The sequence below is a fragment of the Amphibalanus amphitrite genome, unplaced genomic scaffold (assembly GCF_019059575.1).
Source record: "Amphibalanus amphitrite isolate SeventyFive unplaced genomic scaffold, NRLGWU_Aamphi_draft 000347F_arrow, whole genome shotgun sequence".
Lineage (NCBI taxonomy): Eukaryota > Metazoa > Arthropoda > Thecostraca > Balanomorpha > Balanidae > Amphibalanus > Amphibalanus amphitrite.
The window spans coordinates 487,024-514,095 of NW_024881842.1; the positions used below are offsets into that span (position 1 = coordinate 487,024).

The following is a 27,072-nucleotide window of genomic DNA, read 5'->3' on the forward strand; positions in this document are numbered from 1 at the left end:
GTTGATCGCTGCCCTTCTATCCATTGGCGCCCTCCTGCTGCTCGCCAACTTCCTACCTATCGGTGCCCTACTGTCGAAACTCGGGATGTTGATCGGGGCTCTTCTACCTATTAGTGCCCTCCTGTGGATCGCAGCCCTTCTACCTATTGGCAACATCCGTTGATCGCTGCCCTCCTATCATTTATTTACTCCTTTGGCATGTTTTTCAACTTAGTCGTTCTATTGCACATAGTTGATGTCTTGCCTGTGAAAACTGCCACAAATGAACGTGCATTCAGCACAATGAATGAAGTATCTATACCTACCAAAACTATCTACGCTCTACGATGCATAAAACACGTCTTTGGTCTTAACGGATTGATCCTACTTTACGTGCATCATGGCATCTATATGGATTACGATTAAGTATTGTCAACAGGTTCGGGCGCAACAGCAGGCATCTGAAGTTTCGGTGATTGAAACGCGTATTTGGAATTTCCGACCTCGACGAGCGTCTGTGGTAGAAAACCACTACTTTGGTAGGGGAAACTACTGCTGTCTGCTACCGTTTGCACTGCATGTCTCGCTGTAGTTGCGACCGATTGCGACATCTATGCTTAGCGATATACGTACTTTATAATTTACGTACTTTTTCGATGCGTATTTTCTTCCTTGACGTAGGTACTTTTGTCTAGGTATACGTACTTTGTACTGTACGTACCTACCTCTGCGATACCTACGCCTACTTCCGTCCTTGACGTACTCATTCCATACGTACTTTATACTCGACGTACTTTTGAAACTGGTTATGTGGGTACACTATGCATCTGTGAGAAGGCTATGAAGGCTGGTCTGAGGTAATTTGGATGATGTTTACGCATCTCGCGCTCCGGTATCAATCCGATACGGTGATCTGGTGCGTAGATATGCCACCGCCAATAAACTTTTATACATCGACACCCATGAGCCAAGCTTTCTGTACAGTTTGTGTGGCAGCGGCCCGACCAAACCTTAGGTATTTTTTACACCTTCAAATTTGGTAAAAGAGCGAGAGGAGCTTTGAACAGTGATCGTATAAAAGGCGTGCCTAAAAAGCGGAGGAAAAGGTTGTTTTCAAAAATTTCGCGCGCCAATTCGGCGCAGCATTTCAAGAACACTTGACCTTTTGTGACCTGAAGTATAAAGAATACACACGATGCAAAATCAATGCAGCACGACCTATACGAGGTTACGCAAAAAAAAAAACTGGTGGCATGGTAAAAAACGCCTCCCAACCCCCCAACCCCCACTGAGCGATTTTTTATCTCGCGACCGTATGGCGCCCTCCTTGGGTGAGGTGGCGCCCTCCAAACCCTTGGCCCCCCCCTTCGCGATTTTCTAAATACGCCGCTGTCGCTATCTACCAAACCAGACCAGACCCGGCGGAGCTCATTTGATTAAAATCAGATCAAAGGCCAATGTGGCGCTCTACTTTTTCCGACAGTCTCACTTCTCAGCCGACCTCCATTGATAATCAAACATGGATCCAACCGGAATTAACCCTTCCTGCACACAACACGCGACCGCCACTGCTCCCGCCCGGCTACCTAGTTAATTTCCTCGCCGCTAGATGTCAGTGGTGTCAGTTTTACCTGGCGACGGTCGGCGGCCGGCGGCGCGCGGGCCGCAGTGGACGGCCGGTGGTCGCCGAGTGAGGGCTGTCGTGTGCGCAGGTGGCTCGTGAGCGACACGAACTAGTTGCGACGAGAACGGATTGCGATGTGGCCTCTGGTCCTGACGTGTGCGCTGCTGGCGGGCGGTACGGCCCGCGCGGCCGTGGTCACCGCACCCGCCGACTGTCCGGCGGTTCGGTCCATGCTACTCGAGAAAGGAGTCGCCGAGTCGGCGCTGTCTTCTTCAGGTGAGTCCTGGTGTGGGTATACACACTGGCTTCGTAAACGATGCTTCAATGTTGAACGGGCCCTGTCCTGGTGTTTGGGTGCGAAGAGCCCACTCCGTCCAGTCGGCCAGGCCCAGACGTCATGGCCCGTCGGATGGCGTGGTTGCGGTCGCACAACTCCGGCAGCTGGGTCCATGCAGCCCACTGCAGGCGGCCAATCTCAGGCCAATCGGTGCCGGGGGTGCGGTGGGCGGCAGGTTTCGACGAATTCCTGATAGCGTCCCTCCCGTCCCCTGACCCTCTCCCGGCGCCCTGCAGCCGCCGTCAGTTTATTCAGCCTTCTACGGTGCGTAACCGGCTAATTAAAACGGTGTTCCTTGCCGTGACATGGGAGGTCATTAGAGGAGCCGAAATAGCGCCCCTGGCGCGCGGCCACTGGCAGTGGCTCCGGGTCGCCCGGCCGTGGGGTGTTGTGTCGAAGCCAGAGTCGGCGACCTTGTGTCGCGGACAGGTCGATCTGTCAGTGGTGATGAGCCTCATGTCACCGTGTTACCCCGTTCGCTCTGTGTAGTGTCAAGGGCTGGCCGTGGCCTGGGGTCCCCATATTACCCGCTCGCGCTGCTCTGGGTCAGTCATACCCCCACTCGAACTGCCCTGGCTCAGCAATGTCACCTCACTCTCCCTGCCCAATCTCAGACCTGCAGAAGTCCTGGGTCACTGATTTACCCGCTCGCTCCGCCCGGCATTTCTCTGAACTCATTCACTGAAGCAGCAGAGCGGTACCGACTGAGCGCCTCACGGGGACACCTGATCAGCCCGCTGTCCTAGAGATTGCTTCCCGCGGCAATATTTCTGCGACAGGATGTGCTCGGTGATTATAAGCTGACAAGTTGCCACCTTGGTATCTCCCCTGAAAGATATCTATCAGAGATTCCGGCTCATAATCCCGTCTCTTGAGTGATATTCCAAATCAGTCGCCACGATGCGATACATATTTCAATTAAGTTATTATATCTTTTAAAAAATGTTAGGTGATAGTAGGTGTATGTAGTCAGATTGAGGAGGCGACATCCGCATTCCGCTTTTAAGCTTTAGGTAGGTACGAGGCGGAACTTCGCTCGGAATGGTTTTATCTCGCATCAAGCAAAAGGCAGAAATGTAATTAGTTATCCACTTTTCAGTTAGTGCGATCAAGGCTTTTCCTAGGCAGATATAAGTCTTCCAACCGCATTTGTTCCAACCGCTTTCTCATTTTGAATGTGAACTATTTTCAGGGCACTTCGTGCGCTTTAAATAGTTAATGTTACTGATGCAGTGTTCCTTCTCCGGCTTTGGTTCATTACAGTTTTTGCGAGCTCATTGTTTCTATTTTAGTGGCATCCTGAACCCAAAGAAGTTGCATCTGTCATTCCGCCTGCCATCTCATTATCCCATTCAAGCAAACCTTCTTCCGCAACGTTGCGTCCCCACCAACATCCTCATCTGTGCGAATATCGACAGTGCGTCTTCCCGAGCCGCTGCATTGGTGACTATCGTCTCCCCTGCGTGCGGACGGTCTCCCCAAAGCTGTGGACGACGCACCGTCTCCCCAAAGTCGCTGCATTGGCGCCTGTCATCCCTGTGTGTTCGGACGGTGCGTTTTCCCATAGCCGCTGCATTAGTGTCTATTTTCCGTGTTTCGGACGGTGCGTCTCCCCAAGCCGTTGCATCGTGACCGGCTGTCTCCTCTGTGTGTCGGACGGTGCGTCTCCTCAAACGCTGCATTGCTGACCGACTGTCTCCTTTGTGTGTCGGACGGTGCGTCTCCTCAAGCCACTGCATTGGTGACTGTCGTGTCTCCATTTATGCTCGGACGGTGCGTCTACTCAAGGCGTTGCATCGTTACCGCCTGTCTCCTCTGTGTGCTCGGACGGTGCTTCTCTAGTGACGCACTCGTGACAGCTGACGTTACCGCCCCGTTCCCACGGGAGATAAACGACCAGTCTCTCAGAGGAGCACCGACGCTGTCCCCGGCTGCACGACTGGCTGACACCATTGTCCGCTTCTGACGGATGCACTGCGTGACGGATGGCTGCGTAGCAACCGGCACGGCCGCGCTCCGCCTTCGGAGACGGGCGTTATGTGGCGAGAGAGACGGGCGTTATACCGCGAGAGACGGGCGTTATACTGCGGGAGATGGGCGTTATACTGTGGGAGATGGGCGTTATACTGTGGGAGATGGGCGTTATATCGCGAGAGACGGGCGTTATACTGTGAGAGGCGGGCGTTATACTGCGGGAGATGGGCGTTATAACGCGTGAGGCAAACGTTAGACCACAAGAGACAAGCCACCTTGTAGGCTGATGTTGGGAGCGAGAGACTATAGGTGCAGTTGTAGTTGTACGGCTGGGAATGGGCGTTTTTCCTCAGGAGACGGGCGTTATCTCGCGGAGACAGACGTTCAGTGCAAGGTATGCCACAGGACAAGGACTAATACCGCCAGAAAAGGAAGAACATTACACCACACTGGACGGACAGACGGTGGACCGTCTGATCCGGCCCGTTGTCTTATAGCGCTGGATATTTCGCTGCTCGATCCCAGCCTCTGGCTCGCTGATGAGGATTCCTGTCTCGACACTCCCGAAGATTGCGGATGCTCCGGTGACGGCATGTGACTGTCCCCTCCTATCCCCAGACCGGACAGGGTCCTGCGGAGTCCGGACTCGGAAACTCAGTTGCCATGCCCGTGGCCGGTCGACCAGTAACGGCTGGCTCGTTTTACGGGCTTTTGACGACTCGTGTTGCAAACGAGATGCTGTGGCGCGGCTGGTTTATTCTGAGAAGGTTGTGATTGTGGGGACGACAACCCGTTCGGTGACCGGTTCTTGTCAGCGCTGAGACGGATGCTGATTTGCGGCCTCGCATGCCTATCGAGAGCCATCACGACCGTATTCGATGGAATGATGTCCTCGGTTGGCCATAGCTTCTACTGACATATTTACAGGAATGTAATTTAACTGATTCATGGCAGCGATCAGTTGATGTCTGATAAGAGATAATCATTCCTCTCTACCGTTTGCTTTGTTCCTTTGGTCATTTCTCATTTACAGTGCCAAACTTTCAGATCAGAACGCTTTCATTAAAATTATTGCCTTCCTCAAAGACTAAGTTGGCATATTGATAGTAACAAAGCCTCATTGATGATACTTCATGCATTTAATTGCTGAGTAGGATTTCACTATCTGTTATCCCTTTAGTGTCTGTCCTGCGTATTTATGTTATGACCGTGAAGCTGCCTTGAATTGTGAAACATTGATGGCTGTTATCGGCCCTCTCAAGCATGGAGGGAGCTGTCCACAATATGACAAGCAATTTTCCGCAACGTGATCAAGCGTCCGCGACATGCCTGAGAAGTCATCGACCTTAGAGCATCTGTTGACAGCTGACTTATCCAGCACGTCCGTCAGTGGAAGGGAAGACAGTCCCTTTTTGCCGGACTGGGTAAAGAGCAGCACACTTGCTCGAAAGAAGCGTCCTCTGACAAGCTTGGAACATTGACCAGAGCCGACGAGCGGCCAGCGTTCCCAGTTGACTCACCAATCTGGATTTGCCGCGATCAGAGGACGTGTAATGCTGCTAATGAGTTTAATGGCGTGGTGCTGCGTGCCAACTCCCACCCATAAATCGATCGCGACGTAGGTACATACTTCGGATTGCATTAGGAAATTTGATCCGGATTTCCAGTTTGAAAGGGCACGTTCCATACGTGATGACCGCGGGCTTACGAGAACGAAGTCTTTCTTTAAAGGGACCCTCCCACCAGACTTGTAAACGACTCAATTTTTTTTTTGAGTCGATTCTTTGTTTGAGTCTGGAAATTTGAATCGATTCATCAAACGACTCATGATGTTAAATTTAATTGATTCGAATCAACTCATGACTCATCAAGTTCCTCGATAAAATGATTCGAATCAACTCATGACTCGAGCAACTAGCCAACGGAATGATTCGAATCAACTCATGACTCACACATTTTGATGAATCGATTGAAATCAACTCATGACTCACACGACATTTTTATTGAACTTATTTCATTCAACCCATGACTCACTATAGGCATTTGTTGATTATTTGACTCAAAGCTATGATAAAATGAATATGCCGCATACCACAATTGTATTAAGCAGCATAGTAGCCTTGACCAAAGATTCAAGCAGCTACCTAGTAGGACTAGGTACATACCTACCTACTTTGGCAAACATGGTTGATGCAGTTTCCAGTTCCTAAGTCCCAATTCCACTTTTGAATTCTAATATTCCTGCAGATTGGGCTACCTATTCTGTAGCATACTGGTCACTGGTCAGTCTTGCTTCAATTTCTTATCTTGTCACCTACAACAAAGCAAACAAGTTCTAACTGCAAGCAGTCCAGAAAATACTTCAAATGTTTGTACACACTACACATCACTTCCATTCAGTTTGCTGTACACACCCAACAATATTTTGGGCTGTAGAAATCAAATACCAATAACATATGAGGTAAGTATGACTGAAATCCATTTATAATGGACACAAATCCAATTGAAGCAAGGCTGACCAGTTGCAAATCTTACCTGCCTTTTCAAAGACATTGACATACCAATTACCAAAGTCACTGTGCCCACCGGAAATCGCAGTTCATGTCTGATACCCATGGCCTTGGTTTGATATTTAAAGGTAGTGTGCCAGCTTTCTTGGACCGTATGGAGTTAATGGCCCAGATAAGGAGAACCGGATTTTTAGAACTTATCCATACCTTCAAAACTCATGGAAACGTCTTAAATTCTTCAAATTTTGAGTACCCCAGTGCGAAATTCGCCCCGACGGGTTGTCGGTCGTACCCCAACCACATTTCACACCACTATGAACAATAAATGCACACACTGAAATCGCTATTACCGATATGCTCATCCAATCAAGTTTCGATAAACCCGTTCATCATCAGCTCCTGCGGTTTCGAACACGCCTGTTAGGTGGTGCGGTAGACCACGCCCAAAGCCAGGGCCCCGGTAACGTGAGGTAGCCGAGTCAGGGCAGCGTGCGCTGACCCAAGCCGGAGCCGCGCGTCCTCCCGGTGTCATGTGATAGCCCGGGGCTGCCCGCGGGGATGCGGTAGACCGCGCCCAAAGCTGCGGCCCCGGCTTGGGTCAGCGCACGCTGCCCCGACTCGGCTACCTCACGTTACCGGGGCCCTGGCTTTGGGCGCGGCTTCTGCTCATACTTTGTGGTGCGGTGGTGGTGCGTCGGGCTGCGCGCTCTGACTTCGGCCAAGAAAAATGCGTCAGCTGATCATTGTCATTTCTGCCACTTGCGTGTGGTGAAATGGGGTCATAACTTATAAGACGGCTTTTTCATATCAATTATTTTACATAAAATCATATTTCAAACCATAAATAATGTTCGACAGCCAAATAAAAGAAGCAATACCAATACGGGCTTACAGTTTAAGGCTCGACATTGTGTTGTTTACGATTAGACAGCTGATAACTCATTCCCGTACGTCGTATGGTTGTACCTAACACTTAAATGACCTTTGCTTATTGTCACAAGTGCGCCGCATTCGCGATTGTTGCCCGACGCCTGTTTGCAGGTGAGCCCACTACAGTTGTTATACATATCTAAAAACCGATAAACTTTTAGGCGAAAAAGGCACTATTCCAGGCCCATTTTTGATTTTTTTGCGATATTAGGTAAAAACAGAAGCTTCTTATCCTAGGAAAAATAAAATTGGAAATCTTTCAAAGGTGGCACACTACCTTTAAATGCATTTCATAACTCAATCAGGTTTGAAATTATTTCTATCTGTATGAAATGAATCTAAGGCATTCTCCAGAAGCCGTGATATTGAACAGATTTTTAGCCAACTGGCGCCGCATGGTGGCGCTAGCAGAGCGTATAACACTAGCGCTCTACTAGCGCCATCATACGGCAACAGCTGGCAAATAACTGAGTCAATACCAATGCCATTCTCCAAGGCCAATGATTCCGTGTTGATATGAAAACGGCGCATTTGAGCGTCATATATGCTAAGCCTTACGCACGCTAATCTACTGCATAAAGGTAACAATTTTGGAACACGATCGGGAAGAGGACAAAGTCTCCACTCTAGCACATACTAAACGCCTAATGACATTGATACAAAGACCCCGAATGCATTGACGAGTAAATGTGCATCAGGAACGGATTTTCCTACTTGTTCATCATAGTGATACGTTTGTAATACGCAATTACTCTGCTCATGGATCCCAGCTCAAAGACGCTAAGATCAAAATCAGGTCAGTCCCAGAAACTTTGGTTTTTATTCTATATCTAAGTACTAACAACAAATTGTAGTTTGTTTTCTACGTTAATGAATTGGCACTAAGTCATGATCGCAACCTTGCGGTACTCTAATGCCATTTCGATTTTGCAGTACTTTAACGCCAACAAAATTTTGCAGTGTTTTAACGCCTGCTTTGTCTTGCTATTGGTGTCGACATTTCTGGCGGACCTTACAGTTTTATGTTTCTCTATTTTGATTTTGATTTTCTGGTTTGGGACGTTATATAGTTGATATTAGAAGGACTTATGTATTCCATTCTAAAAACGAATATCTTTTACCAAGAATATTGGCAAAGGTATCAGTATATTTATCTTGTTCCATGTTTGATGTTAGGTTCTGACTGATGAAGTCACTGCTCCATGGATCCCCAGTTCACATCATTTTTAGCAGCTGTAGTAAAAGGGGCTTAGGTGAGCATGAAATTCATTGTTCTTCTTACGCCTTATATTATTAAATATGACCTGAATCTGGTTCTAAAATACAAACTGTGAAGCGAAGTGAAATGACCATGGCATGAGTGTTTTACTTTGCAACACAAGGTTGCTCAATTGGAAAGAAAATATTTTCTTCTTGCACAGTACACAATTTTCCAAATGAATTTCGGGAACGGGTCCATCTGGTTCCAATGCTGACCTAGACCGGGTCTGACCGGTTCTGGAAATGTGCCAGTCAGACTGGGTCCGGGTCCGGGTCCCAAAATTTTCCAGTTTTGCCACCTCTAGTACCTAGGTACCAACTGCCAAATGCTTTTGGCTCATTAGGCGCCTGTGCCTGAGCCTCTGAGGCTCTTGTAAGTCTGAAATATGGAGTTAAGTGATGGCTCAAGCTGAGGGGGTGATCTAGCATTGATTATTAGGGTGTTGATGGTGTCTTGTAAACGACTCAAATTTTTTTGAGTCGATTCTTTGTTTGAGTCTGAAAATTTGAATCGATTCATCAAATGACTCATGATGTTAAATTTAATTGATTCGAATCAACTCATGACTCATCAAGTTCCTCGATGAAGTGATTCGAATCAACTCATGACTCATCGAAAAACGGTTTGATTCTGAGGCGATTCACGAATCAACTCAGAGTCGTTTACAAGTCTGCCTCCCACCTTCAAAAAAGTTAATGAATTGGCATGAAAGAGATGTCGCTCGGTGCAGAAAGAGCAAAAACGAATATCTACCAAATTTCATCGAAAAATATACACCGGTTTTCAAGATATTAGACTTTTACTTTTGTTTACTTTTTGGGATCTCCGCTGTTCCTAGCGACTTTATTTGAAAGTGCGGCATTTGTTGCGCGCAAAGTAGCATATACCACCGCGTGCTACAAAACGTTTTTGTCAAACATTTAACGGACGTTCGAAAGCCTGATGACGTCATCAGATTCCCGTAATGGTTAAGAGATAGGGACCACGCTGGTCCCACCCTGCAAGTAAAGGGAAGAAATTTCTTGAACACCATAAAGCTGCGGGGGTTGCGACCAGGATAAATGGTGTTTTCTGAGTCTGGCCGCAAACTTGGCTATCTCAACTCAAAACTAATGTTAAGGTGGGAGGGTCCCTTTAATGCGCTGGTGAAGACAGATAACTCTGCAGTCGTAAGGAATGACTGAATTATGCGTCAGTTTTTTACCACTACTGAAATATATTATTGCATATTTGATACTGATTGTTGCAATGTTTATGTCATGTAAGGAGCGTACGTAATTGGGGTATGTTTTAGTCTAAAATATTTGTGAATGATTCTAACGAATAAACATAATTTAGCGACACACTCCCATTAAAAGTGATTTGTTTTCTCGTTACCGGTGATGTAGTTTGCAATGAGCTATGGAACAATGGACACGCTTAACGGTAGCATAATTCCTGTTTTGTTAAGCACGTCGTTAGCAGCGATGGAGCGCTCCCATTTGGTGACCATTTGTTTTGTAGCGCAATGCAATCCTACATTTAGCCATTGACACGCAAATTGCACGTGATGTGCAATGAAGTTAAAAATCCTCTCCAGCCGTAACATACATAACCAACTTATTTTCCGCAACATGTTTACCTTAAAACCCACTGATGTTTGTCCTGTACTATGTGATAAGAACTTTACCAGGTATATAGTATACTAAGTCACTTATATAACGAATAGTGTTGGACGACATGTTCAAACACCTGCGTGTTGATTATTTTTGGTACCATATGATGCTCATTTTCATACAGTCACATGTCTAGATGTCCAGCCCAGTAGAGCTGGTATTGTGAACTGATTGTAACCTCAGATATACGATCTGCATATGCATGTACATTGATCGATCTTGTCCGCGCAATTTCCAGTTAATTAGTAGTATAATCACTTAGGCTTCAGTTTGATACGTCATTATTCATCTTACCGGTGACTTAAATCAAATAAGCACACTTTGATCCAAGTCAACCCGAGGCTTGATGGTGAAAACGAACCAAATAATTGCTTAGACGCTCGACTCCATTAACTGTAAACATCAGGCAATTCAGGCAATTCAGAATGTTATATAGGCATGCGTTATTAGATAAACTAGCCAATCTTAGGACTTAAGAGGACAGTCAGACACTTTGAACGACCAATGCCATTAGTGTTCTCATCGGGAACCACCGGATTGGGCGACATCCTAGAGACACAGAGACAGTGATCCCAGACGCACATTATCCGTCTCTCCCCGCCCTTTCCTAACGAGCAGCATCTACAAATAAGATAACGACACGCGACACACATCCGCGTCCTGTCGCGTCTCTGTCTGTGTGTGTCGCATGGTCGTCGATTGCGACGGTAATGCCATCGACGGCACGCCGACGGTAATCAAGTCGCGGCGCGGCGCGTCGCCAGTCTTGTCGCCAATCAGGGGCGACTCTGATTTGGATCACATTTGTTTGGCCGCCCCCGCCCCCGCCCCCGCCCCCGCTCCCGCTCCCGCCCTCGTACCTCCCCATCTATTTCGTAATCGAGACGTGATGCTAGCACGGTGACTGCTTCTGCGCTAATTGTTTTGTATCGATATCTCCCGGGAAGTGCAGGATGCAGTCTTTCTATAATGCTATTTTGATAGGTGCAATATTTATGTCCAATTTTCTGGAACATAATTTATCACTTGGCTTATAGCTATAGATATGATAATGCTAGCTGTAAGTTCACGTGATAATTATGAATATTTATTATTTGTTTAATGCCGTAGTTCGTTTTCGCATTCATCATTGCAAATGAACAGTACACACAGTACTTTCCGCAGTATGTCGCTCACCAATAGCTTCTCTATAGTACGACCCTCGCCGCCACACCTCAGGTCGATTGTGATGGACGAGGACGACCACAGGCGGCCACCCCCTGGCGTGCTTTGTGGTAGTTTTATTCATGCCGGCAATAGCACATAGGTGCATGCATCCATTACTTCAGGAAAAGAAAGGTGCCAAGCGGCGTGCTATTTCTCTGTTATGAGGCATTCAAGGTGAAAATCGACAAGGCTTCTCGGTCGAGTGGCTATAAGATAATTTTCCTGCAAAAAGGGACACAGTGACTTTTTAGTCTCATCATATGCCGAACACTATCATTTCGCTTTCCGCGTCAATCGAAATATGCACTAAATTACAGTCTTCTTGACGCTGCTTTCGGAGGCAGCTAGCAATATTCAGACCAATAAATAAGGGGGTGATTGGGTTAGGTCGACTACTGAAAACGATAATTAAAAGTACCCAAATATAGCACGATATATAATGCATTCGTAAGGTCTTATTCTTATTTCGCGACCCACTACGAATCGGACCGGCTGCTATGCAATTAGTCCTTCAATACAATTGCATTCCGCCAGGCTGGCCTGCGTTCCATGTCGATGAACGTGCAACATGCATGGAGCTCGATATTCGACCGCACAGCACTTCAAAGTCTGGTTATCTGTGAGACTAACAGCAGTTTCGGGTTCTGACGACAGTAAGGAGTCTGAGAGTGGTTTAGAAGTTCAGCGACAGTTGTGATTCAGACAATAGTCTTCTAGGCGTTGCCCGACACAGCCCACCAGTCTCTGCTGCAGACGTGCTCCTTGCCGACTGGTGCGCACGTGGTCTCCCCCGGCGCAATTTATCACAGTTATCCCAGGAGCCACCCCCGCCCCCGCCCCGCCCCGCCCCGCCAAACTGCAGTTTTCCTCTACGAACCTCAGAAAGTTTATGACCTCAGCATGAAGCAAGGGAGTGACGCGTCTCGTGTTCTTCGCGGAGGGCAGAGCTGCCTGCCATATGGAAATCGTATTGGTGCGGTTGGAGAGATATGGACGAGAGGGGATAAAAAGGGAGAGAGAGAGAGAGAGAGAGAGAGAGAGAGAGAGAGAGAGAGAGAGAGAGAGAGAGAGAGAGAGAGAGAGAGAGAGAGAAAAAAGAGAGAGAGAGAGAGAGAGAGAGAGAGAAAAGAGAGAGAGAGAGAGAGGAGAGAGAGAGAGGGGGGAGCTGGCGATCGTCATTCCAAGTGTGAATTGAGCCTAACTGAAGTGTTGACGCCTTAGTGGAAGGCTGCACCGAACGCTCCAATTCTATAGGCAGAGCGGGTGCCTGGAGGTAGAGGGACGCGTGTGACATAACTGAAGTGGATGGAAAATTCATTGGAGCGCGGGCTCATAAATATGGTATCAATTTCCACCAGCCGCGGCGTGGAATGGATCTGCGATTGATCTGTTATCATCGATAGTTCTGACATTCTACCGTGTAATATAAAGCAGAATGTCACAGGGTGTTGTGAGCGCCCGCAAACGATCTGCGACCAACAGGATTCGATCAACTTCGGTCAGTTTCCTCGCAAATATTCATGACACGGTGTTAGCCGCTCGTTTTCGAGTCGGCTGGTCGTTCAGTGACGCTGGTCAAGTACAACTGGCCTTGATCTGTCAGGTATGTGTATCAATCTGTACATACAGCGTAATGCAAGAGCCTCAGCGGCCGGAGTGGACCGTTTGTTTAATACGGAGCGTTCAGCCAGAATGTGCAGGGTAACGGTGGGTAACAGTTCGCGACAAAGAGCGACAGTGGGCAACAGTCGGTAACTCTGGGCAATAGTCGACCACTGTGGCAACTGTCGGCGACGGAAGGAACAGTCGGGGACCGTGTGTGACATTGGACGGCAAAATTCGGCGACAGTGGGAGACACTGGACGGTACAGACGGCGACAGTAGATGACAGTGGAGAGCAAAAGTCGGCGACAGTAGGTGAATCTGGACGGCAAAAGGGGACGACACTGTGCGACACTGGACGGTGGTCGGCGACAAACCAGTGACACCAGTGGGGCTCTGAGACGCTAAGCAATGTGGCTAAAGTTCATGCCGGCCATTGGTGGTGCCAATAACGAAACAGCATTTGGGTATGCCTTAACAGTTTCTGAGGGTGCGGTTATCAAATCTTTGGACTAATTTATGCTGGGCAAGCGTCTTCTTTCGAAGCACACATGCTTAATTGGCAAAAGTGACATCATCCCGAGACTTGTTTGGCTTATTTTCGGGCGTATTTATTTGCTTATCCCATCCGGGTTGTAAAATGAACAAGTTTCAATGGGGGTTTGCGGGAGGGGTGGCTGGCGCGGTGGGTCGTACCAGCCAGCTGGGCTCACAAATTACTGAATTAGCAACTCTGTGGGCCATCATTAAACGGCCGGCGGTAAACACTCGGACTCGGCTTCAAAGGTCGCCCCAGCCGTCTGCTGAGCCGCTATCGCAGCTGCTGACGTCAGCAGTGAGCCAGCAGTCAGCTCAGCGTCAGCTCAGCAGTCAGCAGCCGGCGGAGCTGCCCACCTCTGACCGCGGCCACTCATTAACCGCCTCCACACAACTCTGAGCGACAGACTGTGCCCAAATACACCGCCTAAAACCACCCCCTCAGCCCAATCTCACCAGGCACCAGGCTGGTCGTGCTTTCTGAGAACACCACCTTCTATATACGGCATGCAATCAGTGCACATTTTGCCACCCTCGTGGGTCTCATGCTATAATGTGCTACGTCATCCGTTAGACACACTGAGAGCACGCAGGTGTGCCGGGTCTCCTCAGCTGAGAGGGCCAGGTCACCTGTCATCGTCGCCGAGCTGGCAGGGCCGCGCGCGCTCCCCTGTATGTCAGTCGGCGTCTCTCTCGGCTAATGGTGCATGTTGACTGTTTGGATCGGCTCCACACAGGCCCGCGAGGAGCGCCACTGAAGTGTTTAGTCTGACCGGGGCTGGAGCGCCTTCTGGCATCGCAGCAGTCACCGCCTTACCTCATCACGCCACTCCTTCCTCCCGGCTGCCTCTCCTCTCTCCCCCTCCCTCCCTCCCTCCCTCCCTCCCTCCCTCCCTCCCTCTCTCTCTCTCTCTCTCTCTCTCTCTCTCTCTCTCTCTCTCTCTCTCTCTCTCTCTCTCTCTCTCTCTCTTTCTCTCTCCGAGTTCTTACTCACTGCAATGCTGTCCGGTTATTTCCGGCTCGATGAGTTTGTCGAACACGGAGCGGTCAGTCCAGCGCTCGCCGGCTGCTCGAGGGACGTGCTTGCTAGCTCCGCCCCCGGATGTTTGCAGGATGAAGCACCAACGTCATCAGACGTCACCAGCGTCATCAGTGTCACCACAGTGTCATCAACGTGGCAGTTGAATAGTGCACAAGCTGCAACTCATCGGTCGTTGCCATGCATCTTCACGGAGAGTCTCTTGCATTCAGCTCTCTGAAAGCAGTGTCACGTGTGTATGACTTCCATGAAAAGCATCCACGCGCCACAAACTATGCTACTAACGCCCAGACAAGTGAAGCCCTTGCCAGATTTGAGACCTTTGCCCGCAAGTGGGTGCGTTTCCCACATGCCTCAGGAATAGCAGAGCAAAGCTGCATTCTCATATCACGCAAGCCTCTTATATTTCGTTCCCTGCGTTTGTGAGGTCAGCGGAGTCATGCGGAACGAACTGGCGTGGGCTCCAGCTTATGTGACACCGGTGACCTTTTCATAGCCCCGGGCGCTGTCGCCCCTGTCCCAGCCTCAGGCCAACGTCATACCACCGACGAGAGGCGACGTGCTCGGCCGCACCTTCCGTCGCTGCCGCTAGGTGGCAGGCTGGTCGACGGCCAGTTTTCACGGTCGCTCGAGGACATCTGTCTGCGCGACAGGGCTGCTTATTTTTGTTCTCGTCTCGGCCGTACACAGAGGTCTCGGCTGTCGGGCGAAAGTCCGTCACGGCCGTGATACGTCACAATATATGCGTAACGCGTCACGGGGGCGGGCCCACCCTCGGAGCAGCTCGGACTCGCTCTCCCTCGGAACCCAGAGCTCCTCACCTCTCCCAGCCCCTCAGGAGAGCCGGAGAGCTTTGCCAGCTTTGTGTCGAGTCCGTCGAGGCGAAGTGTCGCTCCCTGACAAATGACTGTCGAGCCGCGGAACCGTGCCGCCGACTGGTTTCACTCAGACGGCGGCGGCGCTCGGCCGGGCGGGAACTCGCCGCTCGCAACAGCTCTCGAGGCCGAGCCAAAGGGAAATATTTATCCGCCAGCCTTGACACTGTTCGCGGTGCATTGGCTTCCTGGAGAGACGGCGCTCGTGGGCTCGAACAGCGGCACGCCATGGCGGTGTTACGGGTTCTCGTAGCTGAGCTACTTTATCGTTCACCTGTGCCAGAAGAAGCCATCGGCTTGGTTGTAAGACCAATCACACGGCAGCTATTGTCATTCACAGTGTGGATGTGGAAGACAGAGAGGCCTTTTAGACGGCAGATTCCAAACAGCTCTGTGGTTAAAGCCGAATATTTATACCATGCCAGTATATCACAGAGACAGACCCCTCCACAGACAGACCTTTGTGTTTGTGGCTTCGTAACAAGTAACAACCCTTCCGTATCACTTTGATGTTATCCAGACCACGGAAAGTTGTGGTGTTGATACTACAAATTTGACTGAGGCCTCTGGTGTTCTTGTTAGAGTAACCGCCACGACACTATCTTATCGCAACGCGGTAAAAATTTAAATAATTAATAATCTAGGCACCGCCCGCAGACATTTATAGGTGTTCCTTCAACGCCGGCTTTCGCTTATCCCTTGCTAAATTTTCATTATAGATAGCGAATTTTCTCTATCAAATGCATCTAAGAACCCATCCCAGCAGTCCTTATAGTTTAAGTTCGGGCATCAATTACAAACACGACTGTCGACGCTTCCAGCCTCGGTTTATCCACCGGTACCTTCGTCGTCGCCTGTATCACAGCCTTTGTTTTCATCGCTGTCGACATTACAAGTCACCACCACCACCCTCATCACCGCATCTCTCGTCCGCCACCATCGCTTCGCCGTCGCCCCGATGTCCGAACGTCTGTTTTTATTTTCGCCGCTCGGCCGAGCGAAGCGGTCAGGCCGGATTCCTGGTGGCCAGCGCGAGCGGAATGTCCGATTGGTTGCAGCCGAGGTCGCTCCGCGGCCTCCGCCACCGGCGTCGCTGCTCATGGTCCGCAGTCCGGACCGGACAGCGTTGAGTCCGGACCGGACAGCGCCGAGTCCGGACCGGATCGCGGCGGACCGGGCCGGGTCGGGTCGAGTCGAGAGGTCCTCAGAAGCCAAGCAGAGAGCCTGTTTAGGTTGGGACTTGGGACCCTCTCAGGATGTGAGATACTTGTGGAAGGGCAGACTGTCCTGAGAAAGACATGATTTACGTGTGTGGTCTTGTCAGCGGAGAAACGCGATTTGTTTGACTCGCTGTCGATTTTGTGACATAACCCTACATTCCCCAATCGGTTGAGGTCGAAGGCTAGCCAAATGGATTGCTGCTGGTCAGAGGATGTTGAGATGGACAAGAGAAGGCTCAGTGAGCCATACCGGAGACACCAGGCCACCATTTGGTGCCAGGTGGAGTGGTAGACACCGTGCAGGTGCTATAGGGAGGGGAAGGCCATCCCGCCGTGCAGAGACACTCGCCACGTCTCCGCCCCACTCAGGCGCGACGCGGGAGACACCGGGATTAGATAGGCGATCACTGGATCACAGAGGCATGCAGTCGAACTCGAGAAAGAGCGCCGACTCCTTCCGAGCTGCATACCGATGTTGCTGAGTTGAGAGGGCATTCAACATTGCTTTCAGATGCTGGATGAGTTGGATGTACCGCTCTCAGCTGCTGAATGAGTTGCCTGTGACGCTCTCAGCTGCTGAATGAGCCGGCTGTGACGCTCTTAACTGCTGATTGAGCTCGCTGTGATGCTGTCAACCGTGGAGTGGGCTGACTGTGACGCTGTCAACCGTGGAGTGGGCTGACTGTGACGTTCTCAGTCGTTGAGTGGGCCGCACTCCACTCTCAACAACTAACCGGCTGGCGCCTCTCCCACTGCGGGCATATGAACTGACTGGAGTGACCGCACTACTTAACCCACCGCGCGTCCGGCGGCCTCTTAACAGGCCATCACGGCTCAGTGTCAGTCGGGTCAGCCTGCAGCCGTGAAGGTCACCTGAAGGAGGCCGTGCTCAGATGCCGAGAGCCGTGCCAACTCTGCACCGGGCGCGCGGCGGTAGCGGCCGGGCACGGCAATTACAGGTCATGGCACGGGCTAGACCTGCCTCCGTGCGCATGCTATGGGAACAGTGGGCGACACGGGATGGAGAAATGGAGGTGAGAGGGTGTTATGAGAACGCAATGGAGGACTGATTTTGTGATAGGCTTGTAGCAGTGGTACCTTTCTCGGAATGATCTTGATCGCCGGCGGTGGGCAGTACGTGACTGAAGGTCGTTCTTATGGGGACTGCGCCGACGTTATGACTCGATGTGAGCGTGCCGCCCACAGATACTGTCACGACATGGTCAGCTGTCCTCTGGCACCATCACGACTTCTCTCACTGTCTCCTACAACCTCAGTCGGTCCTATTTTCTCTATCAACATTCGCACGCTCGCACAACGAGACCCAAACGGAAGAGCGTGACTTTTCGACGGCGGACACAGAGTTGGGCTCTTCAGCTATCGACAGACGGTCCAGCTCCCGGAACCGCCGGCTTCAAATGTCAGGACGACGCTCGGTTATTCAAGAGCTGTGACCCTCTCCAGATAGAGGTACCAGGAGCCATGTTCATCTACTCATCCATCTCACGTTTGGCCGAAGCGCCGTCCGTCCGTCCGTCCGTCTCATTAGAAATGGCCGCCGCGCTCGAGCGCCGGACGATCCGACACTGAATTAATCGGTGCCGCTCGCACCTTGCTCGTTCAGGCAGTCATTACACCTGTCCATTAGCAGCCGCACACCGCTGTGCATCTTCGACTTTGATAGCTGATACTCGACTGCTGAACGGGACTCCTGCCGCCTTCGCTGCTGAACGACACGATGTTTGTACTATGTGCTGCGTTAGGGCGTATGACTTGGAGAAGGTGTAGTACGCACTGTTTGCCATGCTGATAGATCGGCAAATGTCGCGTATTATACAGCCAATCAAGATGCGTGTGGTGTCCTGTTCCGACACATGTTATGTCGACTGTATGTTGACACGACATATGTCCGGCGGGGGGGGGGGGCGTATAGACCGCCATATGCCGCCCATCTGCATTGTGTTCTATTTTGGACGCACGACCCACGGAGGCTTGTGTGTCCATACATTAGACCACTGCTAATGTGATTGCCGCGTTAGGGGGTGCGTGGCACAGCGATGACACAGGCACTGTGTACTGGTCAGACTGTACCGCCTCTGCTATTTAGGTACCATGGGTGTACCAGAAACCGGCCAGCGCTGGTCATTTGCGGCTATATGCTCCACCCCCGTCGGGCGCAGTAACTCATCGTCGGCACGACTATGGCACTGTGTAATGCCACTTTCGCCGATATGATAATGATGTCGCCGGTCCGGCAACCACCGTTGGCTGTAGCGCAATGTGTCGTCTTCTATGGCCGGCGCTAAATGATGCAGCTCGGGCTGAGGGCACCGCGATTGAGCTTATTTATTGGTGGGGTGGGAGGCATGGGCGGGAGGCAGGAAAATAAAAATAGACAGGAATGGTCGCTGGACACTTGTACACTTGTACAGGCTGATAATGTTGGCGATTTGAGTTGAAGTCGGACGGATGAGCTCTGTAATCCGCGCCGGATCGACTGTCTTGTCAGCGACGATAAGCTACAGAGCAATAGATGTCAATGTGGGATGACTCAGAGCTGAACAGGCCGTCAGTCTACTGCTGATGTGTCTAACGTCGTACTGTCACCATCATCATCACCACTTCCGTCACCGTCACCATCACCACCAGACCCTGTACCCCCTTATTATCCCCCCCCCCCCGCCGCGCCGCGACCCCTATACCCTCTGTCTCTGTCTCCGGCTGACAACAGCAGGTCTGTCTCTGCAGCTCACCGTGCAAATGACGCTGACACTCGCCCGAGCCAGACTAGGAAAACACCGGCCCTAATCGCATCAGGCTAATCACCTACCGCGCCGCGTAATTTTTGCTGAAAGGAGTTTTGCTTGGCATTTCAACACGCTGCCTGTTGAGCTAGCAGCGGACAGTTATCAAGGTGGCTAAAAATGACGATTTATTTCTGAGGAAATGACAGGTAATTTCCCTAATTCATGGGTGCTGAGGTGGTTAAGCCCATTGCTCTAGCTCAGGAAGGTGTGCGAATCGGCAACTGCGTGGTTGAATTTGGGTTGTGCGGTAGCGCGGGTCAGTACGGGTGCTTCAAAAAATGACCCGGCTTCAGCCCGCAACATGGGATTTACTGTCTGAGAACGACCGAACGCTACCATCACTCAAAATCGTTCAAGGAAAACAGCCCCAACGTCCAGCTACAAACTGAAGTATATTGGAAAGCTGTCAGTTTGTAGCAGATGTCTTTAGGTAACAGTATGAAGACTTCCACTGAAACCTGCAGTTGCTCCTTAGCAACATTCTCAGACAGGCCGGTAGCGTAGCTGCAACATGCAACCAATACGGAATAAATGCAAGTCAGCCTCTGCCGGGGTGCGATCGGGTTTCGCTGCCATCTTCACATCCACATCAGCGCCGATACACAGGTCTTCGGTACTCGGTTCCTCAAACTCTGTCCCTCCTCTCCCTTCCCACTGCCATGCCGTTTTTAATCCCACGCGTGGCGAATCTCCCTCGAGTGTGGCGCCTGCCCCTCCCCCCGCCTCCCCCACCTTACCTGTCCCCCTAGACGCCAGTCAGCTGAGTGGGAGTGTTTTCGGCCCCGTATCGCTCCTCAGATCTGTCCGCGGGTCAGGCGGCGGCGGCGGCGGCGGCGTCCGTCCCTTCCGGCCGTCCGAGACGGTCCTGTCCGCGGCGCCACGGCGCTCCTGTCGGTACCGCTCCTCCGTCAGTCCTTCCCTCAACCCTACCGTCCCCGCCCCGGTCCCCTGTAGCCCGGCCCTGGCGCCGGCGGGTCCCTACCTGTGCCCCTGTCCCCCTGTGCCGCCGGTCCCACACCTGCCCCCTGTGTCTGGTCCCGTACCTCCGCCGGCGGACCACGGACCACGCTGCGGTCAGTCGGACCGGTCCCGGCCGGCGGGAGGTCCGAGTGGACCGCCCACCGCGGCGCCGACCAGCCCGCGGCCCGCCTGATAGAAGGGTAGTTGATATTCCAGCTGACTGACTGACTCCGTTCCGGGCTTTCCCTGGCCCCTGATGGCCGGCGGGCATGCCAAATCAACTACGCCAGAGAGTTGCCCCCACTGCGCAGTGAGGTTAACCTGTGCATTGCAAGGTGAAGATGACTTCTTGTCTAACAGTGAGGTCCACTAAGGCTGCTGGCGACCCATACACCCTCACAAAATGTCCCGTGAACGAGCTTTGACGTGAGAGCGGTCGCCACCCTTTGTTGCCACCGTTTATGTTCGCACTAATTACCAGTGGGCGAACAACACCGGTCATAAAGACATAAATGCATAACACGCTGATGCAAGAGTGGTCGCCAGGGCACGGCTAATGTCGGGCGCTGGAGAGAGAGCCGGAACTGGCTCCGGCGACGGGTTGGCGCCACGCCGGGCTTAACCGACGGCGGGCCCACCCCAGAGCTGCTGCAGGTAGACGCCGGCCATACCCCAGAGCTGCTGCATGGGTAGACACCGGCTGGCGGCTACCGGGCGGGGTATCCACTCTCCCGCCTGGGAGCTAGGAAGTGGATAGGCGCTGGGTCCGGGGAAGGGTAGCCTGCACCTCAGAGTAGGGGAGAGAGGCGGATCTTGTCCCTGATCTGACCTAGAAGAGTGAGAGACAAGGCGGTGAGAAAGAGCGTAAACGTAAACACTTGACATGTCTGCGAGGTGTCCAAAGCTGGTATTGTGTGAGTGAGAAGGAGGTGTCTGTTTTCATCAACCATTCAAAGCAAACATCCGACTTTGAATTTTAATTCACAAGCCAATGCCGTGATAAGGCCTGCATTTCCGCCAAATAAAGGAACTTGACTTAGAAAGTTTCAACTTCATCCAACTTCGAAAGTCTGTCAACTTTTGCCAGACCAGACACCCGTCGTGGCCGAGGTCTTGTGCTGTGGTACCGGCTCCTGCCCAGTATCCGGCTGGGCGGGACGGCTGGGCGGGGACGTCGTGCCCCTGTCGGTACCGGTGTCTCTCTCCCCCCGTATCCCCGCGTCTGGGCGGCACCGGGTGTCGGTATGCCTTCCCGGCCCACGCCCGCCAGCCGACCACCTCTGGGACCGGCCCGCCGCCCGATATGGACTCAGTCGGCCGCGCCGCCGACACCTAACTGCGATGGACGAGCCACCGATCCGCCGGCACGCCCCGCGCTGCGGCTGTCACGGTGCGCTACGGCCGCCGCTACAGCTCAGGCGCGGTGCGAGAAGATGTGCCACATGGTATAAAGCACGGCTCGAAATCAGTACGGTATGGTCACAGTATTAGGCGAAGTATCGCGTTGAATCGTGCTTCAACGTGGAGCGAGGTGATAGTTTGTCACATCCTTACCGCGTCTCAAACTTGTCTCACTGTCTCGCACCACAACATAACGCGAAGTGCACGAAACCGTATAACCATCATGTCTCATTCTTGTTTTACCCCAAATTCTAGGATGCGCCCAATCAGGCCCCTCGACGTAATTGACGACACGACGATTCGGCCCCTCGATGGCGCCGTAGTCAGACCCCCTAATGTCCCCCCCCCCCCAGCGGTGTGTGGCCTGGCAGCGGCGACACCGCCTCCTCAGATCTGTTAGTACCGTCAATAGTTGTGTTGGCCGGTACCTCTGATAGCGACCGGTCGGTAGCCGGAAGACATCCTCTCTCAGCCGCAGAACGAGTTATAGTTGGCGCTCACCAATCCGATGGCGCCGGCCCGACGCGCTTCTCATCGCGAACTCACCAGGGTAAACAGTGGAGCATCAGAGTTTATACGGCTGGTGGAGTGAATCAAAAGTCAGCAATTTCTGAACTGAGGTATGCCGTGGAGCGTACATAGATGGAAATTCCACATCGGTATTCGTCTTGCATGGATGACGATGATCAGATTTTTAACGAACTGTATATTCGACACCGTCGAGAGATTTCCATCTAAATCTGACTCATCTCGGATGGCCACCAACCTTAGCTCATCACGCACCCATACCTTCATCCTTCACGAAGGTCCGTCCGTCGCTCCTCACTCTGGTTCTCTTTTAGCTGCGTATGTTCTAGCACACTAACTAACTCCAACGTACCGGGAGCAGTAAATCAGCACAACTGATCCTGACGTGGTCACCACCGTTCGTCGCGATCGACGCTCGTCGTGAGCGACGCTGATCGACGTCGACATTCGACCGACGGCACGTTTACTACGGGGATAGTACTCGGACGGGTAGCATCGATCGGTGTCTGGTCTGTGTGCGCGGGCTGCAGGCTGGTCTAGCGAACTCCTACCCTGAGCAGAGAGATTTAGGGAAACTGTCTGACTCAACCCCAGAGTTTATTAGACTCGAAGGAACATCCGCCTAATTCGATCTGATGCGTAGAGAGACAAGTGTCCTGGAGTTCGGAGGAAGAGGCTGGTTCAGACAGGCCATGCAATGCTGGGCAGACATGTCAGCGTGAGGCACTACGGCTAGGCCGAGGCACTGCTGGCTAAATGTAGTCAGATGTGGTATCGGCAAGATTTACAATAGCCCAACTTTGTTGAGCAGGCGAATGAGAGTTTGGCGGTCTGGGTGATGCAACACCGCCAAAAGCGTATGTATGTGCAGCGTGCAATTTGCACACGTTGCAGTAGATAGTGCCAGTTGGCCCCGTGCCGAGCTGTGGCGATTTGAAGCTGATCCACACTATGCAGCCATGCAAGGTCAGGCGGCTTGGATGCCCGTGCAATAACTCGCTCCAATCGTGCCCCAAGTAAATGGCATGGCAATGGACCATTGCTAAGGAAAACTGTTGAAGTTAAACTTTGAAGCTTTCAAAAAAGCTCCAGTGAGCTAGTTCCTTCCTTGAAAAAGAAGCAGTTGCAACATTTAAGTGTGAGATAGATATGTTAGCAACACAATTGTTCTTGATAAAATTTAAGCCATGACAATCGTGTGGGGCGAGACTCACCAAGCCGCTTTTGAGTATGTACAGGAGCTTTCTTTTGTTGCAACACAATTTGAAATTTACGTTTATTTCAAGTGTTTGTGCTTTCGAATTGACTTGTGGAGCGCTTTCATAAAATGAGCTCAAGCGTTCGCAATATGACGAGCTTTCATAACGGTCTCTGTTTACTTTTTCTCTTCTCCGAAAACACCGGTAAAATCAGGCTATTGCAGCCTACGAGTGACTCATGCCACGCCTCTCTCTCTCTCTCTCTCTCTCTCTCTCTCTCTCTCTCTCTCTCTCTCTCTCTCTCTCTCTCTCTCTCTCTCTCTCTCTCACTCTGATCCGAGCATGTCTGTCGACTGGAGTTGTCGGCTGAAGTTACACACAGCTGTGTGAACAGGATTTCGACTGGTAAATTCTACGAACGGTTGAGCCATTCGTCGTCTAAGCTGCACCAATGCGCTGTTGACTGTCCAACAGCTGTATCCCTGCAGCTTTTCGCCAAGCCTTCCAGTCACAAAGCCGGGTCCACGGCGTGGCTATGTCTCTCATTCCACCGCAATCTCAACCCGACCATGCCCGAGAAAATATTCATAGCATGGCGCATCGCTGCACAATCGCTCCAGCGGCATGGACGTCGGCCCCTTATCGGCCCAGGCCGACGTTCTCGGCGGCAACAACAACGAGGAAGGAGAACGTCCGTCTCGCGGCACGACCTTCTACTGTCTGCCGAGCGGCTGGCATCTCATTTTGGCCAGCAAACACGACGTCTATCTGTGACATCGTTGCAGCGCGCGGCTCACCTGTGATCCGCCGCCTGGTTCGCCGAACAGGCACCTCGTCAGAGAGGCGGTCACACCTTCTTACCCGGCTCAGCTGTGCGCCAGATTGACCTCAGAGGTCAACGGCCCAACCGAGGCGCCGCCACGTGCCGCGCGATGGACTGATGGGATGAAAAATACTACGTCGTGGGTATTTTCCAGTGGATTGATCGATGTTTCCATTAGAATCAACAGCATATTTCTGATGGTTTGGCTCTCATGTTCAGAGTTCCGGGAAGCGCCTGGAAGGCCTCGTTTCGATTGACGGCTGTCGTTTTGCTGACAGTACTGAGAATCGTTGAGAGCGCCCATGAGGCGGTGTCGAGTGGTGACCCGGTACGTGGAGGACTCGTGCTGTGTCGTGCCAGCACGCTGTGGCGCCACACCCCTCCCTGTCGGCGTCACAGGGCGTCAGGCCACTCTGTGACGCCACTTGGCGCCCCTCCAGCGTCCCTGGCCAGCTCCGGTTTGAGGCCGCCCGGTGACCTTTACTGCGGGAAACACCGTGCATGGCAGAAATGATAGAGATCTGAATCTAGCCCGCTGGATGGGAACTCATTGCGGACTCCATCGCACGAGTACGGGGCCAGTCGGGGAGTCCGAAACTGATCGAGTTGCGTGTCTGCTGTTGAGTGGTCGGGACCAAGGTCTGGACCAGCTCAGCATACCGGTCTGAGCCAGACGCCGGCCCGCGTAGGTGGCAGCCAAACACGTATTTATGTGATACATATCGGGCCGTAGCCTTGTTCATTTCAAACCATTAGTTAGTAGCGACAGTATCAAATGATCTAAATATTCACCGTCTGCATTTTTCATTGTGCCAGTTTGGCTTGACTATTCACCGGCTGATCGTATGCACAAAAGGTCAGTGAGATATCGCTCCCTGAGACGTATGTGCTGCCGCCTGCGGGCGGTTTGAGAGACCCGGCCTCTCAAATGGCCATTGCTGGAGCGATGAATGCAGTTGCTGCATATGGCACCCAGTAATCAGCTCAGACCTCACGACTATGGCCTGACCTTAGTGCTGACCGAGCTGCTCGCAATTCATGCGATGATTGGTGGGCATTCTATTGGTCAGAGTCGATGACCGGTATTCGTATTCGTGTGATAATGCCACGCTACCTTGCAGTCGGTTCTTGACGGACCGGGCCGATATTTACAGTTTTCAAGGACTGACTTTCACCCGTTGAACTTTAAAACGAAGTAACGACAGTCGCGGCTCCCCGAACTCCACAAATTGACTTAGTGTCTAGTTGTTCCTTTCACGGCATGTTAAAAATGTCGGCGGCCGGTTATACCTCTTTTTAGAATTGATAGTTGTGACCTAGGACCGTAGGAATTCGATTCATTCGTGGCCGCTGCGTGTTTTTCTGTGGTGCTAACGAGGTAGATTGAAGGCGGCTTTTACATGCACAAAACAAACGGGTTTAAACACTGAGGATAATAAATCCCTGTTTAAAGACGATGGTCGGCCAATTGACATCGATTAAACGGCCTGACAGCCGCTGTCGAGCATAAAAGAATCTCGGTGATAAAAGTCGTTAGTGATGCGCGACTGTGCATTCCTCAGTGGCCACTATTTATCGAGTTGGAAGGGTGAGCTGGTGGTGGGGATCATTTGCAGGCAATCAGGTGCATCGTCAAGGCCGAGCAATTAACATCCCCAGACGAATGCACGTCTGGATCCGCGGCTGCTGTTGCCTATCTGTTGAGGCTGTCACCTTAGACCAGGGGTCGGCAAATGGTGGGGCATGCCCCCTTTGGGGGTAATGGAGCCCTTTCGGTGGGGGTAATGAGGGATTCTGAGAAAGCCTATCTTTTTAGAGTTTGTAGCTCCAGTGATGGAGCCATCGTGACTGTTGCATCCCAGGGTTCAAAGATAAGCCCAGGCCAAAGGCACAGCACACATTGATTAGATACCAATTTTCACGTACCTGCTCGCCTCACCATCTCACCCCTCCGTACAGTCGTTCAAAAGCAGCTGCAACTTTTAACCGTCGCCCGTCTGTTGGCGTTTCAACAGCCGCTAACGTAAGGGGGAGGAGTCGATCGGACCCCCGTGGCCTCTCGGACTCTGATATGGAGCTGTGCATAAAAAAGACGAGCGTGCTACCCGTGACCATAGGAAGCCGCTGCTGCCCATTTTTAATGTCTTTGGTCGTTCCGTCTCATTCAAGAGGGCAATGATAAGTGTCGAGAAAATCGGGACCCGCTATAACTTCTTGAAGTGAGATTTTATGGCTCAAGATGATCTCCAGAAAAAAGCTCATAAGCCAACGGTCATTATTGGTCCAGAGGCCAGTTTTACCAACAGAAAAATAGCCGCCTGCCGGAATTTTTGCCTAAAGATCGTTTCACATATGGAGCGTAAACGGTAAAGCCCTATCCGCCTACGAGCCCATCGCGTTTACCCATCGCGTATGTGAAGCGGTCTTAGGCAAAAATTCCGGCAGGCGGTTATTTTTCTGTTGGTAAAACTGGTCTCAGGTCATGATATTTTCCGGGCTGGCGAAAAAAAAAAATTGATGGGCTCGAGGGTACAATTTGGTCGTGATCCAATGCCTTTTACGTGAGCTTTTAACGAAAAACCACCCGCCGCCCCTATACGTACGA

The 27,072-nt window shown here is 51.5% G+C and overlaps 1 protein-coding gene across 1 annotated transcript in view; it reads left to right on the forward strand.

Moving 5' to 3' along the window:
* The first annotated feature begins 1,596 nt into the window (after positions 1 to 1,596).
* Positions 1,597 to 27,072, forward strand: part of LOC122389183 (glypican-5-like) — a 109,528-nt gene continuing 84,052 nt past the window's right edge. Inside the window, exon 1 of the mRNA XM_043380949.1 lies at positions 1,597 to 1,879. Within this exon, the coding sequence (XP_043236884.1) occupies positions 1,738 to 1,879 (142 nt within the window). The 5' untranslated portion in view covers positions 1,597 to 1,737. The remainder of the gene's footprint in view (positions 1,880 to 27,072) is intronic.